General features: G+C 39.8%; 1 protein-coding gene across 8 annotated transcripts in view; it reads right to left on the bottom strand.

Moving 5' to 3' along the window:
• Nucleotides 1-19,033, bottom strand: part of LOC111864021 (diuretic hormone receptor) — a 529,565-nt gene that overhangs the window by 93,174 nt on the left and 417,358 nt on the right. For all 8 annotated transcript variants that reach the window (XR_004512977.1, XM_033751295.1, XM_033751292.1 and 5 more), the window contains 2 exons: nt 12,056-12,136; nt 7,651-7,721 (listed from right to left, as the gene is read on the bottom strand). Coding sequence is in view for 7 of the 8 variants with exons in the window: in XM_033751295.1 (XP_033607186.1) it covers nt 7,651-7,721; nt 12,056-12,136 (152 nt within the window). In the remaining variant the exon portion in view is untranslated. The remainder of the gene's footprint in view (nt 1-7,650; nt 7,722-12,055; nt 12,137-19,033) is intronic.

Here is a 19,033-nt window from a genome sequence, read left to right on the forward strand (position 1 = left end):
GTCTGCTTTTACCGGTTCTCACGGTCTCTTCGCTTTGCAGATTTCTTATATTTTTTCTTCTACCCTGAAGATGGAGGCGATACGTTCCTCCGAAACGTCGGTTAACACCACATATACACGGTGCCAAATCCCAGAAGACTGCTTTCTTCATAACCCAAGATCCTTTTCACAATTAGTTCGTACAACTGATAGATCACCCACAAAGTAATTGTAATAGATACTGTTAGTTTTACGAGAAATAGTAAGTACAGGTATCCCTGTACCAGGCCGTGAGGGCCCATAGGGTTCTGAGACGTTGAGGGTCCCACATTATCTAGACAATCGGCTCAAAGATGGCGGTAAGGTTGTCAGCCTTACGTCCCGGCCGCCCTTTACCCACAGGAATATTCCTGAGTAGGCTGCAAGAATTAGGTAAAATAAAAAATCCACCTCATCGGGATTCGATCCCGCGACCTTCCGGCTTGTAGCATAGTGCCCCCCCCAACAAAAGAGCACATATAATAATATTATTAATTTGCTGAACAGTTGGGGCCCCATGGTGGGACACTCTGGCACTCCTGGCAGCATGGGGAAAGGTGAAGACGAATCCCACAGAGTGCGAACTAAGGGAAACCTTGCCCATAAGTCACTTCGGAACCAGGTGATATACTGTAACATTCTGAACATAAAACTTATTACAGTATGCAATAGAAGACTCGGCTAAGGTAAAAATAAAGAGAATCGGCCAGTCCTTGTGAAGTGACAGAAAGTGTAACAGGATTTAAGTAAGTAAAGAGTTGGTTACTAGAAACTTGTTTTAATAAAACCATTCTGATGTGAAAGAACTTCAAATTTAAAATAGGAGGAGAGCTGATTTTATATTATACTTTCAAAAATGTTGGAGAAACTGTTTACAAGTCCGATCTGCCTGTAACTGTTACCTTTCTTGAAAACAGGCATAAGAGCTGCTTGCATCCATGAAGTAGGGAACTTCCATTGTAATAAACTTATATTAAAAGTGTGACACAAAAGAGGGGCAAAAGTCTGTGAGCAACTTTTAACAATAAAACTGGGGATTTCATCTGGATCGATGCACTTCGAAGAACTGAGATGTAGAGTCTCCTGCTTAACATCAGAGTTGGTAATGGAAGGAACGCTTAACAGATCAAAGTAAAATGAAGGTTATTTGGAATAATGACAGAAGAGGACGACGAGGTGACAATCGAAGAAAATGACCCGCAGGTGTTTCAGCGGTATAATGCGACTCTGTTATTATATTTTCACCAGTTCTGAGTTCGATGGGAGAATGGTCATTCTTTTTAAACTTAGAAACACATTTCCAAGAGTCATTAGGTTGGGTTATAAAATTATCAATCTCAGATTTTAACTAACGAAGCCTGTCGGTTTTAATGACGAATTTAATCGGTTTGCAAGAAGAAAAATAATACTATAGCGATACATATTTTTTTTATTTTTTTGTGCCTCGTAAAGTGCTGACTTTTTTTCTCGATATACGAATCAAATTTCAAAGGATTATGGAACCAATGCGGCAAAGCAGAATTCTTGTAATATAGCAGTGACATTGTAAAACTGCGGAGACGACAGAGTTTACATGTAGAACACGAGACCAATTACAATAACACGAAATGTTATAGAGCAAAAGGCGAGGAGAAACTCAATTCAATGACCGAAACATAAAGGGATGCGTAAGTGTTAAATTTAGTTGCAAGGCTGACGCAGACCAATTTCATTAGGGTTAGTTGCTACTTCATATTCGTTTCGACATAATCAGCAGAGGCTTCAGGACTAAACCAAGAGTCAATAAGAGCCTTGGACTTTTCCTATTTTGAAATGATTGGTAAGGAAGCAGATTCCGCACGCCAATGAGAGGCCGTGGAAGACGTCAAACAGTATTTACCGGAGGCGCTCAGCGATGGTCTTCTTTTTGTGAGACTGGAATGTACGAGACCTGCTGACGTGACGTACTTGTGAGACAAACCATGCGCGTCAGCAAACGTCCCTGCGGTAGAGCTAATGACATGTGCGCCGTGTTAGCTGCGTGTAATGACCCCGCTGAGAGGAGGGGGTTCTGGCCACGTCTTTGTGAGACTTTATGAAGGAGACTGAGGAGACAATGACCCCGCAGTAGAACGATTTTTATTTCTGAACTCAATATCAACTGTTTCAATTTTGTGAGTTGCGATTTCGGAGAGGAATTGTCACTTTTAAGATGAACGATACTCGTACTCTTCTCCAAGTATAATTAGAATGATCAAGTCAACTAGGGTGAGATGGGCGGGGCATGTAGCACGAATGGGGAGAGAAGGAATGCATATAGGATATTGGTAGGAAAGCCGGAAGGAAGGAAACCACTGGGAAGATCAGGACGTAGGTGGGTCGACAATATTAAAATGGATCTTAGAGCGACAGTATGGGATGTATGTATTGCATTGATCTGGCTCAGGATAGGGATCAGTGGAGGGTTTTTGTGAACACGGTAATGAACTTTCGGACTCCGTAAAATTCTGGGAAATTCTTGAGTAGCTGCACGATTGGCAGCTTCTCAAGAAGGGCTCAGCTCCATGAGTGAGTGACATCCTTACTATATCCAAGAGATTTTATAAGGTCGAAGGTGCATAACCCACTGAGGGGGACTGTCTCAAGTTGAGCAATCTGCGCGGCGTAAATGCCACCGTCGAAAACAGGAGAAACAAGAAGTTCTGGGAAGCATTAATCACATATTTCCTTTCACAGTCATGTCAGCGTCTGATGCGGCAAGTAGGAAGAAAACTGTAGCAGCTGTGCGTAATGAAGTAACTAAAACGATAGAGTGCGGGAGGCTGTGACTGATTTATGGGGTACACAGTTGAGATGGCATGACATGCATACCAAGTTTCATGAAGATTCATTCGGGAATTCAGGCTATATTAAGGTTCTATAGGGTTCTGACAATGGTGTACACACAGATACTGGGTTTTTGGACTTTGACCATCGTCCCGATTCTAAATAACTAAGAAAAAACACGACGTTTCAGAAACTGGATCTATTTCCGTCCTCAGGAGAGGGAAGACACCTACTCCGTTGGGTCCCTTAGAAAGTCTAGTGATTGAGGCTAGCTCTTTCTAAGGAACCCAACAGAGTAGGTGTATTCCTTCACCTGAGGACGGAAACAGATCCAGTTTCCGAAACGTATTTTTTCTTAGTTATTTAGAATGCGGACGATGGACAAAGTCCGAAAACCCAGTATCTCTGAATATTAAGGTTATCACCTTGAACATTCCAGACGCTGTAGTGTCTATACTACTAACCAAAGTGATACATTAAGTAGGCCGTTGACATGGCTTCAGATGGCCCGGTTGCTGGTCTTGTGCACAAAAGTTGCATCTGCGAAGTCTGACGGACCGAGAATCCTCACTATCAGTGTGAATGTCATATGGCACTTACCAGAAATGGACGTCTTTTCGCTCACTATGAGATAAAAATATCTTTCCCCTCATTTTCTGTAGAACTCCCGCACCATTATGATGTATCTGGACATGATGGAGTTTCTTCTTATGGCCTCAGCTGAGGGACAAGCAGATGCTGCAGCTGCAGCTGTGAATATTTGTCACCGCAATTTTATAGGAGGCAGTGGACAAACTCTCTTACTATGAAGGTCTGCAGATCTGTCGCCATTACATTTTTGCTTCTGAGGTCAGGTGAAGATAACGTTTACAATTTACCAACGTCACGGTCGGTGCCAGATTTTCGGGGATGAGTGTCATATGTGGGTGCTGAAGTCTGTGTTGCATTATAACTGCGCACATGAGACAAATTTCAAATAGCCAGGTCGTCCATCGTCTAAGTAGGGAGGCGTGAATTTAACATGCCATATGAATCAGGTGTGTTTCTATACTTACATCGTTTACTCATTAAATATTACATAGCCTTTTCTTACATCGGCAAGCCTCAGTCACTCATCATATTGCGAAATGACGCCTGAAAGTCGGAATAGAGCAGCCACGGTATTTGTAAACAGGTTCTAGCGGAAATGAATACGAATGAAACAATACAACTATCGTTACTGTGCAACGTCGAAGTAAACACACATCTATAACAATAGAAGAATTGTTAGGAGACGTTGTTTTCTGTTGTGGTCGCCTCGAGGTTATATAAGGATCTCAGGCAGCTGAAAGGAGATTTAAAAATTCTGTACGTATATGAGTATAACAAGATTATGCAAGCAACAAGCGGGTCATACAAAATCATGATAACGAAAATGTTCACAATATTGGACAAAGAGAAGCCCGACATAGAAAGTATAAGAGGCTTAAACTTGGCGGCGGTGAAGCATACGACCGTTCAAGTGACTAGACTGCCGTTGTAGCGGAAGCTACTATAAATAGGGCATAATCTGCTGTACTGAGCCTGGACAGACAGAGGCCCTGTATATATTTTATATACATTTATTAATTTGTTTAACATGTAAAATGTAAATATCCTTTACATTATGACAAATGACTTACTACTGCAGACAATGACCCTGACAAATGACAGACCCTTCCTCTCGTCAAACAAGACCGAAACTGTCAAACACTAATAAATATCTGGTCATAAGCCCCAGATTGGCCGCGCCATAACTCAAGCGGTTAGTCGCTGGCTTCCCACCGCGGCGGCCCGGGTTCGATCCCGGGTCTTGTCAAGTGGGATTTGTAGTGGACAAAGTGGCGCTGGGGCAGGTTTTCTCCGAGTACTTCGGTTTCCCCTGCCAATCTTCATTCCACCAACTGCTCCACAATCACCCTCACCTATCATCTGGGGCTGGTACAAGGGACTTAGTCGCACCCCACTAGCAATAAAAAAAAAAGCTCCAGATTGGGCTAGACACCAAGACTGACTGACTGACGGTCAGTCGCAATGTGGCTTTGACTTTGACTTGACTGAAAGAAAAATTGAGGGAGTCTCCTGAGATAGTAGCCGAAGATCACTGAGAAGAAATGGCGACGAGTCAGTCGAATTTCGAGACGCCAGCCTGCCATGACATGAGCTTGGGAGCAAAAGAGTTGAATTGAGGTATCAGAATTATTAAGCGCAGTTAAACGGAGTTGAAAGTCTGGCTGTGAAGAGAAGAATTCACGTGTGCTATAACGCCGCGATATTTAGGTGTGTAACTGAGTGAGACTGTTATATTTCCTGTGTTGAATTCCGCTGTCAGGAAACAGACACGGGACACTAGTATTCGCATCAGTGAACTGTAAAGTGCACAGATTGGCGGTATTACTTGTAACTGACTGTAGTTTCGAGTGGTGTGTATAAGGTGACAATAAGTCCAATCATCCAATCCAAAATCCCGTCTAACAGTCACCCTTACACGTGGCAATATTACTCTCTGACGAGGACGTATAGACACTCCATGCAACGTCAGAAGTTTGCTTCATACTGATGCAACGGATTATCTGAGAAGTGTTCATTGCTTATGTATTATTTTGAGTGTTCACTCAATGCAAGGGAACTAACAGATAACGGCCTCGGAAAGCGATTGAATGTTACAGATAAAACGCATTCAATTCACCTGATACTTGTACATGGCATTTCTTTCTATTACATGAGCACAGTTGTTTAATGGAGTATGTATACCGTACCAGGACGAGATAATTTCCATGATAAGGACGAGAAATGGTGTCGAGAGCCCCCTCTGTAATTATATCTAACTTCGGCCCATTAACTCCATCAAAATAGCAAAGTTCGTGGTCTACAGAGATGCTGCTACATTGGAGTAAGTGACTTGATTAGGGAATGTAAAATAATTTGAAACTGGGGTTACTTATACACAAGTGACATTACATAATTCAATATTAAGAATGGATTTAAAAGCAGACAACAACAATGACCATAGTTTCGTTTAAACACCAGAAAGACAACTGTGATTAATTTAATTTCAAGATTCTCATACGAATGAAACTTGGAAGAAAATGAATAATGCAATAAACGCGCTTACGATATTGTGGCAAGAACTGTAAGGTCAGTAGAAACAGCCGTTGCTAGGGAGAGGCTTTGAAAACACGCCCGTTGCTGGGCAAAATTGGAGTAACTGGGAAGCGATGTTCTCTACGTAGTCCATGCAAAAGCTATATGGCGTAACGATAAAGTAAATGTTGGGAGAGATGTTTCCTATGCGGTCCGTACCGAGACTGTATAATGAGAAACAGCTGCGATTAAGAGAGAGTCTTGAGATGGCAGTAAGAAGAGTCCGAGTTAGTTGTGAGACAGCCGCCAGCCAGTGAGCGTAAACACGGAAACTGAGGAAGCTACTGCGTTGGAAGGCGTTACCAGGCGACAACCGGTGAAGACACAGCAGACTGAGAAGATATAGCACGTGCTGTAGTGAACTGCAGAGTGCGTGAAATATCGATAGCGCTATAGTTACTTGTAGCTGCGATCTCTAAGTTGTCAGCAAATTTAGTTACCAATCTAAACCCGATGTACAGTCACTCATACACGTGACCATATCAAAACTGAGACTCGCATTCTTTATCTGGAGAATACTGAATGGAGTGAAGCTTAACGTGACGGGTTGTACGTATCTTGTTTCAAGTTCCCTTAATATTGGGTCAAAAATCCCCCCCCCCTGCTATTCGAGCAGTAAAACTCGAAATTAATCTTCAAAGCCGTCAGAAAGTTCTCGGTATTAATTCCTGACTAAAGTTATTATGCACGTTCTCATTCCTGCGGATCGCTCCGTCCGTCTGTCCGTCCGCTCCTTCGCGTGAAAGACTCGAGAACTTATATACACCGATTTTGATTAAAATTTTATAGAAGATTCTTGCAAAGAACTGTCAGTCTCTTTCAGTAGTCGTTGACATCGGAAAGTCGAATTCTTTACGTGTAGACCTATACGTGCTTTTGCGCAGGTAACGCGCGTATTGAGTGTAAAACGTTACAGAGACAAATCAAAACAATGCCTTAGGTCCAATATTTGTAACTTTTCCCCAGAGCATTATGCTTCTTGAGATAAACCGAGGGGAGTGAATTTCCCAGAATCCTTAAGTTAAACATACGTTTCATAAGTCGGCCAGTTAACAAGCAACAATGAACAATGGTACATATTTTCGAACATATACATAAGGCAAAGGAGACCCTGAACTTAATTAATTAAACACTATGCCATGAAGACATATGGGGAAGTGAAGGTATAGATCCACCATTCGTGGCCTCGGCAAAAGATGGAGGTGAGTGGTCAGCTTCATGCTCAGGCGGCTTTACCCCCTGAGAAATAGACCAGGTAATCATTGAATAGGAGGCTGGGTGGGCCCCAGGGTCGGTCTGGAAATTGGAGAGAAGAGAAAAACCTTACCCTTGCCAGGAATCGAACCGATCGCTATACGGACTCATGAACACGAATGCAGATCGTGCAAATAGCATGTATTTGCAGTTCGCTTGATAGCAGCCCTCGTGCTCCTTTTTGTTCAGAAATGATCAGTGACTTTACTTGAAATAGTCATCCTTAAGCATTGAAAGGTATGACTCGCGGATTTAAACCTAAGTATTAATATCGCCGGGCCGTTGGCTATCATGATTTTCTTCAGTCCCTCTAAGTAAATAAGGGGAGAGAGTCTCGATCAGGTCAGGACTCTATATAGTATAGCTACTAACAGCTTTGTAAAGTAACCCATAAAGAGTACAGGTACTCACTTGTGGCTCCGTTGGTATAGGCGCGAAACTCTTCACAATCGCCCACAAGATGACAATCACGACAGGAGCCCCTAAAACAACAAAGAATCATAAAGGTGAGGCAAAGTTGTCTCTATGCTTAACTAATGAAGCACTACTCCCAGAAGACGTATGGGGGAATGCACGTATAGACCCACGTTTTCTTGATCTCGATCACCCAGCCTCCTATCCAATGGGTACCACGGGCTCTTTCCACGAGGGTAAAGCGTCGGGGGCGTGAAGCTGACAGAGAATCATAATAGAGATTAAAGTAAAGTATACTGAGTTGAATATAATGTGGCGTATTTACTCCTTGCAAGAACTTCTGAGCCACAGAAACAGCTGTTGCTAAGTAATACACGCACGAAACAGTTGAAAAACAGGGTTATGCAATCCGTTTCTAGACAACGGCTTGGTAAACGTATTTCCGAGTATCGGACCGTGCTATGCAACGCGGTGACGTCATCAACAGTACGGGTTATGTTTTCTGTGAGGTCTGTGCAGAGTGTTTATAGGAAAAGTGAATTCAGAAGATATGAGCAATTGAGAGTACAAGGACGAGAATGGAGCGTGTCCTTAGTGAACTGTGAAGATTAACTGAGTACAGATTAGGACAGAGGAGTAGAGAGTGTCTGAAAATAAAACTTCATAGTGAGTTGAAGTGATAGTTCCTGTGGTGAGATCCATTGCTAGGAGACGACTAGTGGAAACTGAAAATGTGTTTGCAACGGTCAACTGGAAATTGTGTAAATCAACGATAGCGCGTTATTAATTGCAATTAAGAGAGAGATTTTAACTGAAGTGCCAATAAATCTAATCATCCGAACTAGAACCCATTATTTTCGTCACTCGTAACCCGAACGCGTGACAAAAACATAATGCATATTAATGAGAAGCACTAAGACACATATTTCTTTCAACAGAGACTTACAAATCGAGGTAATATACGTTATATTCCCTCATCGGTGCACACTACAAGCTGGTACCGACTTTACTTTCACTAACTGATTCTGAGAATGAATGCATAAATTTTCGAAACACTACAATATGGATAGGAATCAGAGCCGCAAATCATGTGGGCATATTTGTGACACATTGATACCAAACAGAAACAGCCCGTTGGAAGCGTTAATTTCAATCGAATTTCGAAGAATTACTATATGAAACTATGTTCCGCGAAAATTATTGTGGCGTATGTAAAACGGCAGTAAATTTACGTTACTTTTGGGGTTGCTTCACAGGCTTCTTTGTAACTGACGTGTCAGATAATATGACCTTTTAAAGGCTGCTGCAAAGATCAAACATCAACTGATTATTAGTGTTTAGAGCAAGAATCACTCTTTATTGTGAGAACCATGCGAAAAATCCAAATACAATCTTTGTCCGGAATGCAGAATATTAATGCACTATAGCATCTGGTACATATAGGATCCACTGGGCTTTAAAAGGTTAAAGTATGAATCCTGTTGCATTATTGTGAAGTCTGTACATGAACACATTAGCTTAGAATGAGGCCAAAGTGCAAGTAAGCAGAAAGGATAGAGGTGAAAATATAATTCTCTTGTGGGAAGGATGAATCCATTACATAAAGTCACTGCGTGGGAAGCCCAGTTCCTTCAATACATTACGAAGACAACGTGTGTTGAGCAGCTCAAGCCTTGCATAACATTCAGCTAAGTTCTGCTTATCTTTCAACCCCTACAAACTTAAAGCTATATACATAAAATGTATATTTTCAAAGTATTATTTTTTATTTATGTACGTGTATATTATGTTTAAGTGTTCGTAATATAGTAAAACGTCTACATAAAGGAACATCGATCATTTTCAGACAAATTTTGGCTTAATATTAGTACTTCTAGATATTGTGACGTATATACCCATTGCTAGGCAACGGCTTCATAAACATGTACCAGCGGAAACAGGTTCTTGATAAACAGCCGTTGCTAGGTAATGGCCGCACGCAACAATGGAGGTGTCACAATACGTGACACGGTGGCGCCACACAACAATAGAATAGGCGATGCAGACATGTTTTTCTGTAGGTCCGTGCTGAAACTGTTTGTTACTCAACTGTATGGTAACGCGCCTATACAACAATATATTCTGTGCTGCGTGGTCCGTGCCGAGATTATACAAGGGAATCAGTTGTCGATAGGAGATAGCCGGTGGAAGTTAGTAGTCAAAGATGAATTAGACGTCAGTCTGGAAGATTTAGTCACAATAAGACTGTTTTACTTCCGTTACCAGGGTACGACTAGTGAAGACTGAGAATCCTAGTGCGTGTGTAACGGTGAACTGTAAATTGTGTAAATCAGCGATAGCTCTGTATTGCTTGCAAGTGCGAGTTGATTGCATAAGGTGTTAATAAATCCAACCATCCTACCCAGAACCCGTTATTATTAGTCACGGAACCCTGAACACGTGATAATATTATATTCCACAATAGACCTTTTTTGCCGATTTGTATGTGTAAATGGCACATCAAAAGTAAGCAATTCATTCTGCACATACATTCACCATAATTTTTATCATTATTTACTTCATCCTTTTTTCTTTCATCTAGCAGTCTTCATTTTCTTGGTTCCTCCTTTTGTTTCTTCCTTCTATTTTGTTTTTGCTTAATATTCGAAAATGTCTCTAACAAGTAGAATATGTGATTCTTGCAGCGGTGATTATTGAGAGATGCTCTCTTCAGAGATATATGGTCATGTAGTTAATTAATTTTTTTAATTTGCTTAGTGGGGGGTGGAGTCCAACTGAGTCCACTCGGCACGGCGGCAACTGATTGGCCTATTGTAGCCTGCCCCGGGTGATTATGATGAAGGAGAATTTGGTAGAATGAGGATTGGCAGGGGAAACCGAAGTATGAGAAAACCCGCCCCAGTGTCACTTTGTCCACCACAAATCCCACTTGACCAGACCCGGGATGGAACCCGGGCCGCCGCGATGGGAAGCCAGCGAGTAACCGCTTGAGCTATGGCGCGGCCAATGTTGTATGTACTAAGGTCCCTTCGTATTACTGCAGTGGGATACTTCTGAATGTGCAGTTTGTGCATGTGTTTCAGTTCTAGACAATGAAAGTATGGCCCCCTTTTCTGTGTACGAGGCTTTGGGATCAGCCGATTACTGGTTGAAGGAGTTCTATTGATTTTTTGCAATGTCCGTAGTTTCGGAGATAATCCTGAATGGAAATAGGCCAGGGGCTGAAAAGCTAAAGAAGAAGAAGAAGAGGATGTACAAGTAGCATCATCGAAATAGTCAACTTATTTACATTCCGCAAGCAATATAATATACAGAGTGTAAATAAATATATGTTACAACGCACTGTGGTAGATGGATGGGTTCAATTTGATAATACATACGTATTTTGTGCCTTTTGGCACTAAATGTCAAAAATTTTCCGATAGGATTCAAAAGTTTTGGGGGATGTCATCGTTGTTTTACATTATAAAAGTTGCTCAAAATGGCGGTCGCCGACTTCATGTTCTGCTGAACTCTTTGAAAGATTCCCTGCATTTCCCGGATGGTTCCAGCTGCTCCTGCAATCCTTGTCACAAGATCAGGTTGTGTCTCCACTGGGGTCTCGTACACCAGGCTTTGCATGTACCCCCAGAGAGAGAAATCCAGTGGAGTCAAGTCAGAGAACCGAGGGAGGGCCAGGTTACTGGGCCTCCACTTCCAATCCATCTGTTTCCAAAGGTAAGTAAAAGTAAAAAACAGTAAAGGTATCCCTGTAACAGGCCCTGGAGACCCACAAGGTTGTGAAATGTTGAAGTTCCATCATTTTCTAGACAATCGGCTCATAGATGGCGGTAAGGTTGTCAGCCTTACGCCCCGACCGCTTTTTACCCCCAAAGAATATTCCTGGTACTCATTTGTATTAGAGGCTGTGTCGACCCCAGGGCTATAGTGCGGCTGGAAGAATTTGGTAAATTGAAAAACATTCAATGACCTCATCTATTTCCAAAGGTTCATCCAAATACTCGAGGACATTAGTACAGTGCGCCGGGGCGCCATCATGCTGGAACCACATTTCACGACTGACTTCCAAAGTCACCACTTCCAGCAGCTCGGGTAAGGTCTCTTGGAGAAATGTTAGGTAAATGTCACCAGTAAACCGCAGAGGTAAGAGGTAAAGGAGTCCTCCTTCACATTTCAGAGGCCCTAGCGCGTAAACAAAGTGTTTTCGACAAAATATAATCAGATTGAACCCATCCATCTACCACAGAGCGTTGTAACATATATTTATTTACACCCTATATGCACTATCTTCAGCAGTCAACAGGTTTATCATATTTTGAATGAAACTTATAATTTAGTTCAACTTCATTAATGCAATTTTAAGAATCAAATTTCTTATAAAGGAAGTAAGTAGATTACTTACCCCAGCCAAGGACGACGTAGAAACGTAGTTTTATATTTTCTCCAGTGAAAGTCTCCACCACCAGCATGTAAAGGTATAGGCCTGCAATTTGAACACACAGCACGAAATAAGAATTCAACAGGAGGAACATTTGCTTACATTCTTCTACATAAAGTTGTAAATATGGGAAACTATTATTAATAAGTTTGTGTAAGTAGAGCAATGTTCGTAGGCCTGTTTTGCAGCATACTGTTACATGTACAGCCATTGCTATGCAACATATTGGTAAACGAGTTCCCGCGAAGACAAATTCTTGACAAACAGTCCGTTGCTAGGTTACACAACAATAGAGGAGGCTGTGTTTTCTATGTCGTCCGCAACAAGCAACAGTAGAAAACCGGTGTTATTTATCTAAAATATTTTCCTTGGTTTGCTATTTTATTTTAAGGGTAATTTTATTTCAGATTTTATATAAACTTTGCCCGAAGTTATGTAAATACAACTTCTATTGGCTTCAACGCCACGCAATCGTCTGCTACCCTGCCTAATGCTGATTTCGTAATCGCTTTGAAATTTGGAACTGAACTATGAAATTAAGAAGTGGTATGTGTTAGTTATTCAATCCCGCTAAATCGATATCCCATAAAGCAAAGAACATAAATCACGGAATGACAATCACACATTCCATGCACAACGCAATTTTCTCAGAAACTTTAGATTTTCGAGACAAGTAAATAAAAGAGATTTTTATGCTGAGTCATCTGATAATTCGAGATCCTATGGATCTACATAAATCTGAATTTACACTGGATCCGTTCTCATATTTCACAAAATCCGCCGAATAGAAGAGAGACTGTACACAGGGACGTTAACGAAACCGAATTTCTATGTTATGTCTCAATTCCCTAATTTCTTTTGCAATGTCCTGATTTATCTAAGCCGAAATACGAACGCTCTCACAATATGGCGGGAATTAACTTAATGCTTCTTACTTTGTGAGGTTTGAGGTTTCCAAGGCCGTGACTACGTAGAATGTCGTCTTTTTGGATGTGGCACCGTGTAGATAATGTGTCTGCAGCCACCTGCTCACGCTGGTTCCTCGCTCGCGGATTTCTTATACCCTGAAGATGAAGGAGACACGTTCCTCCGAAACATCGGTTAACACAATATCTACACGGCACCACAGCCCAGAACACGGCATTCTTCACTTCTTATTTTGTTTTGTATTACAATAAATGGCACATATAATCCAGACGGCCCTCTATGGATTGATTGTGGTATGTATAACTTCTGTCATAGATTCTGTGCTTCGTGTATGAAAGGTTTTATTTATAACTGATTTCCTCAAAACCTGATAATTTAATTTTAAACCAAAAGGAAATGGGTAAGTAAACCTACTGATTTTAAGAAATTTATTTAAATATTTGTTGAATATTTTATTTACTTAAAAAGGGACCAATATAATTATTCAAAATATTAAGGTTATATAAGTTTTTAATAATAAAGGTGTTTCGTTAAAATACATTTAGATAGGCTATCTGTTGATCATAACATGTTGCTAAAATATGTTCAGATCTAATTATACAAATTTAATAAAAATAATAAAATTATAGATATTTGATAGGAATTTTATCTCTTATAGAAATTTTGTAAATTTTATGGCTGTAACATACCTATTAATTATTTTATATTTATATTTGTTAAAATGTCGTTGCAAGGAGATGAGCCGGTTCCTGTACACTTAAAAAAATTCTTACTCGTTACCTCTGACCACTGTAAATTACGGTTAGACGCTAAAATTCTATTTCTAAGCTTCCATTGGCTAACGTTGAGGTTTTTATGTCAATAATTTTTCTCCCCATAAATCTGTATCCTATTGCTTTCCTCCCATCTTGGAGCACGTTATCAATTTCTAAATTATTTAATAGTTCCATTTTCTTGTGTAGACTTTTCTTCTTAGAGTCTGCCAATGCGTGTTGTGTGCAGATGTTTTCCCGTTAATGAACACACAAGAACATTTTGAATAGCCGTACAAATAAAGGAAAATCTTTTATTCTCGTCAAAGAATTCATACGGTTGTTTTAACTTATACTAATTTTGTTTGTTTATCCGTCACAACACAAAAACCTTCAAAATATCGCTCACGTTAACTACGCATTGTGAGATTATTGATTTAGTGGTACCTTGCTACACATGTCGGTTTATGAAAACCATCATCAGGCAGATATACAGGAATAACTTATTCTTAAAATATTTAACTGCATTCTGTATGGATATATACAATGTCACAGTATTATTACTAATGTATTAGATTTTCAGCATTTCGTCGAAATTAAAGCCACTACTCTTTATATATATATATNCCAGTTAATTCTCCCATGAAGCAGTTGTGTTGTTTGGAGTCATTCGGTGTGTTGTTGTATACTGTTATTTTCCAATATGTTTTTTTTATTATTATTATTTTATGGGTTCCCCTGTTTTCCGCGTTTCAATGTCCGGTTTTGCTTAGAGTCACTTAATGTATTGCATTGCTCTTGTGTAGACGCTACAGGTTTCAATCAATCCATTTTGACACTTTCCCTTATCATCTTCAATTCATATTACATTTCACAGAACTATCTGCTTTTTTTCACACACTCTCTCCTTTTTCAGCTGTCACTTGCATTTTGCTGTTGCTGAGCTCTTTAATAAATTACACTGAGTTAAATTATTAAAATGCCATGATGTAATCCTTCGGAATCATGAGATTGACGAGTGTTTTGATATTTGTCTCTTAATATCACTCCGTCTTATAAATATTTCGCATAACACTGCAAATGACGTCCTTCTTGAAATTTATTATGAGCACCATAAATCTATACTTTTCATTTCTTAATTAAATATTTATATGTTTCATTTCTCACCTCTTAATAACATTTAGATTTATATTAATGAAATTATTATTATTACTATTATTATCATTTGTTTGTTTGTTTACTTTTCTACATTATTGTGTTTTCCCCAGTGCTTGCCTGTAATTTGTCTTTGACTTTATAGTGTGTCTGTCTATAATGTAATTACTTTTATCTACACTGTGCTCTGTCTGTAATTGGCCTTGCGGCTGTTGACTCGGCACATAAATAATAAAGAATTGAATTGAATAACAAGAATTGTATTAAAGTTGTGAAATTAATTACATAAATTTTGATGCTTTAAATATACTGATGTAACATTTTGAGAAAATTACGGAAGTATACGAGCAATAGGTTACTGATTATGTATCTTAGATGATAATGCATTTATACAGACTATATATAAGGCGTAACTGAAAGATGCGTACAAACTTCGGACACTAGTTCCTTATACAAAAAAAAAGTCCGTATCAACATGTGTCTGGAAACATTTATTTTGCGAATTACAGAAGAAAGAGTACATTTGTTGTAGGTGCTCAAAGTGTCTTCCATAATATTCAATACACGCCTCGACACACCTCGGCATGCACAGCCGCGTTCATAAAAATATGCCGGGGTAGCTGCGGATAGTCTGACAGGCGTCCGAAATGCGACGGTTAAGTGCCTCTTCGTTGTCAACAAGAGCGGCATACACAAGGGATTTTGGTGTCCTCACTGGTAAAATTCGAGAGGACTGAAATTTGGCGAGTGTGGAGGCCATGCAGCTGGTCCTCCTTTACCTATCAATCGGTCATGATAGGTGTTACTGAGAACATCTCGCGCAACAGGGCTAAACTGTTCCGGAGCGCCATCATGCATGTACCACATTCGTGCTCTGACAGCGACCGGTACGTCTTCCAGTAGCTTGACAGACATGTGAGAGGAGATCTCGGTAGTGGTTGCCTGTAAGCCGATGTGGTAAAACATGCGGACCTACCAAATAATCAACAACAATCCCTGCCCACACACATTAATGCTGAACTGCTGCTGGCGTCTAGAGAATTATCCTCTTCCCACTGGTGTTGGTTGTGAATATTTATGATGTCATCTCTGCCGAAACGTGCCTCGTCTCTAAAGAGCACTGATGAAACAAAAAAATGCTCAGCATTTCGTTGAACAAAACACTAACGGATATTCTGTAGCACTGGAAGATCAACAGAAATGAGACTCTGTACTCATAAATGGTTCATGCAGTAACCTCGAAATGGTCGTGTGCCCGCTTGTCTGATGCTGACACCTGCATCCCTGTCAACATGGAGGGAATTTTGAGGAGTTATTGTAAATGTACTCTTTCAGCTGTAACGTACCGTATTTATGCATGTATAGGCCGCAGCACAATTTTCAGACAGAAATTATAGAAAAAATAATTTTCTTGGAGTATTATTTCAGGAGTATTACACCCTGTATTTCTAATTATGAATATTTTTTTTAAATGAAGTGTGATTTCGAATATTTCGAATATAAGCCGCACCCCAGTTTTCCTCTTGAATTTCTGGCAAAAAATGTGCGGCCTATACATGCGTAAATACGGTATTTTTCTTCCTGGGAACATGTTGATACAGAAATTTTTCCATGTTTTGATATCTGGAACTCATGCCCAAAGTTTGTCCGCAATTTTCGGTTACATTCTCTATACACATGATGACAGAAATGCAAACCCTACTAACAAAACATCCACTTTAGCAAGAAACGTGATGACATGGACCAACCAGGGAAACAAAATGAAATGTGTAGGCCTAATCGCAAAAACCTGTTCAATGAAGTGCTCCCCTCTAAACAAAAGTTTTGCTCAGCCTCCATTATTGAAATTGGCGGTAAAACATCGAAATGGATCATGTACGTATCTATTGATACCTAGATTTGTCTGGAAAAAAATTACGAACCAAGCAGACGTCTTTGCGATGGCTGTCCGGTTTGGCACTTGCTGCAACTAGGAGGAGGAAAGAAAGTAACTGTTGACCACAACTGTTAAGTCAGATAAAAAAAAAAACAGGAAAATATTTTATTTCAAAAGCATATTTGTGCGTCGGAGAGCTAAACAAGGCACGTAATCTGATTACGACACCAAAATGCGCATGTAAATTAAGCATAATTGCGAAAGTGTTTTCCAGAAGGAATGTGACCATTTGTGGGTTATAGAATTTGATGACAAAAGCAATCTTTCTGTGCAAAGCAGAAGAACCTTGTTTAAATCAGTATCTGGTAACAATGACTTACATGAATCATACATAAATAAACCACAAGTGGGATAAATATTAAATTTAAATTAAAAATATTAGTTTTAAATATGAACCGTTACACTCCAAAAGTGCAACGCAAGGAACGAATAGAAGAGTGTAGGACAGGAGGACGAAACGCCGTATAGAAGTGAAAATTAAACGAAAGTCCTACATCTCTAAGTAATTTTCCATTTGCATAAATTTAAAGTTATAAATACGTCTACTGTTGTCGTTATTTTAATTATATCTAATTTTTATAAAGATCTGTTTATGTAAGTACAGATTCTGCCTACGTTAAATTTCGCTTCAGGATTTTTTGTTGGAAGGACATAGTCTACGCCTTCCTCGGGTTTCCCACGCATCCTGCAGGCTCCGTCGCCTAATTCCCTTTAATTTAATTGCCGTAATAATGTTTGGTGGCGAATACAAATTATATATCTCCAATTATGTAAATTTCTCCATTCTCCTGTTACTCGATTTGAATTTATAAAATATTATCAGTAGTCGTAAAAGATATTTTAAAACCTGAAACAGGAACTCACAACATCCATAAGTTACGGATGTTTGAAGTTACGTAGCTGTAAATATTATTTCATGTAACTGTATTTGTGTATATAATGTATTTGCATTCAAATTATACCTTGCTTATATAGATACGCATTTAATATTTTACGTTTAATTATATGTGTATATAATAAACATTTTCAACTAATTTTCAGTGTTTGTCGAGATGTTTGTGAAAGCTATTTCCTTACTGAGTCTTTTCATGCGGCACGATACACTACAGACATCGAGGTAAAAGGTAAAACTGTAAAACTATCCCTGTAACAGGCCGTGAAGGTCCATAGGGTTGCGAGACGTCGAGGCTCCCACATTTTCTAGACAAACGGCTCATAGATGGAGGTGAGGTTGTCAGCCTTACGCTGTGAGCGCCGAACATGCTAATAGCCAACATTAAATTTTATGGAAAAATACTGTCGCATCCATGTACAAGAAGTTACAACACTGACTCTATTCTCTCACAGTATTTAGGATAGTTATCTGCAAAATTCCGGACAACTTTCAGACGAACTTCCAAGTGGACTACTTCATTCAAGCCAATATGTAATTTCTACAGAAAACATTTGAATTTCCTCTTCTTCCAACAAACCCTAATCAAATTTTCTTGAATAGCTTTTATCAGAAATGGTTCATAATTTAATTTCAGGCGTTAATCCCTACGGCAAATAAATGAAGACTCGTCCAGAAACTCCGGCAGCTACCAATATGGAAACTGTTCAAGGATTGATCAGCATAGACCAACTTATTCTTTATGAACGGGGTCTACCATGAAAGTCACCCTGCTAATATCACTGACGGTCAGAACCACTTCAGAGGTCTCCGCGAACGGGCTGAAATGGACAATCGCAGGACACTCTTTGAACTATCGCGGTGGTCAGTCTGGATGTAAAAGTCTCTAATGTAGGTCAGTTTCTGTACGACGAGCTTGAATGCTGTGGTTTCCAACAAGGGAAGCCTTCAGAAAGGAGGAAATGGAAGGAAAATGGACTGAGAAATGAGGAGGAAATTAACACATCTAATGTTGACGTCAGACAAATCATCCGAAGGGACAGAAGTACTCATGAATAGTACAATCACTGGATTTGAAAGCTGGCGTCGTCCTAAATTTAACTCCAATCCTACTGCTAAAATTCTGAATAGCTGTTTATGAGCAAAATAAAGTATGCTGCTGTCTGCAATGAGGCTGTGGGCTAGATTTAATTGGCACAGGATGGGTACCAGTGGCGGGCTCTTGCCAAAATTGTAATACATTTTTAGGTGCCACAAGAGACGAGGAAGTTTTAAGAAAT

Source organism: Cryptotermes secundus, unplaced genomic scaffold, assembly GCF_002891405.2.
Source record: "Cryptotermes secundus unplaced genomic scaffold, Csec_1.0 scaffold303, whole genome shotgun sequence".
Taxonomy (NCBI): domain Eukaryota; kingdom Metazoa; phylum Arthropoda; class Insecta; order Blattodea; family Kalotermitidae; genus Cryptotermes; species Cryptotermes secundus.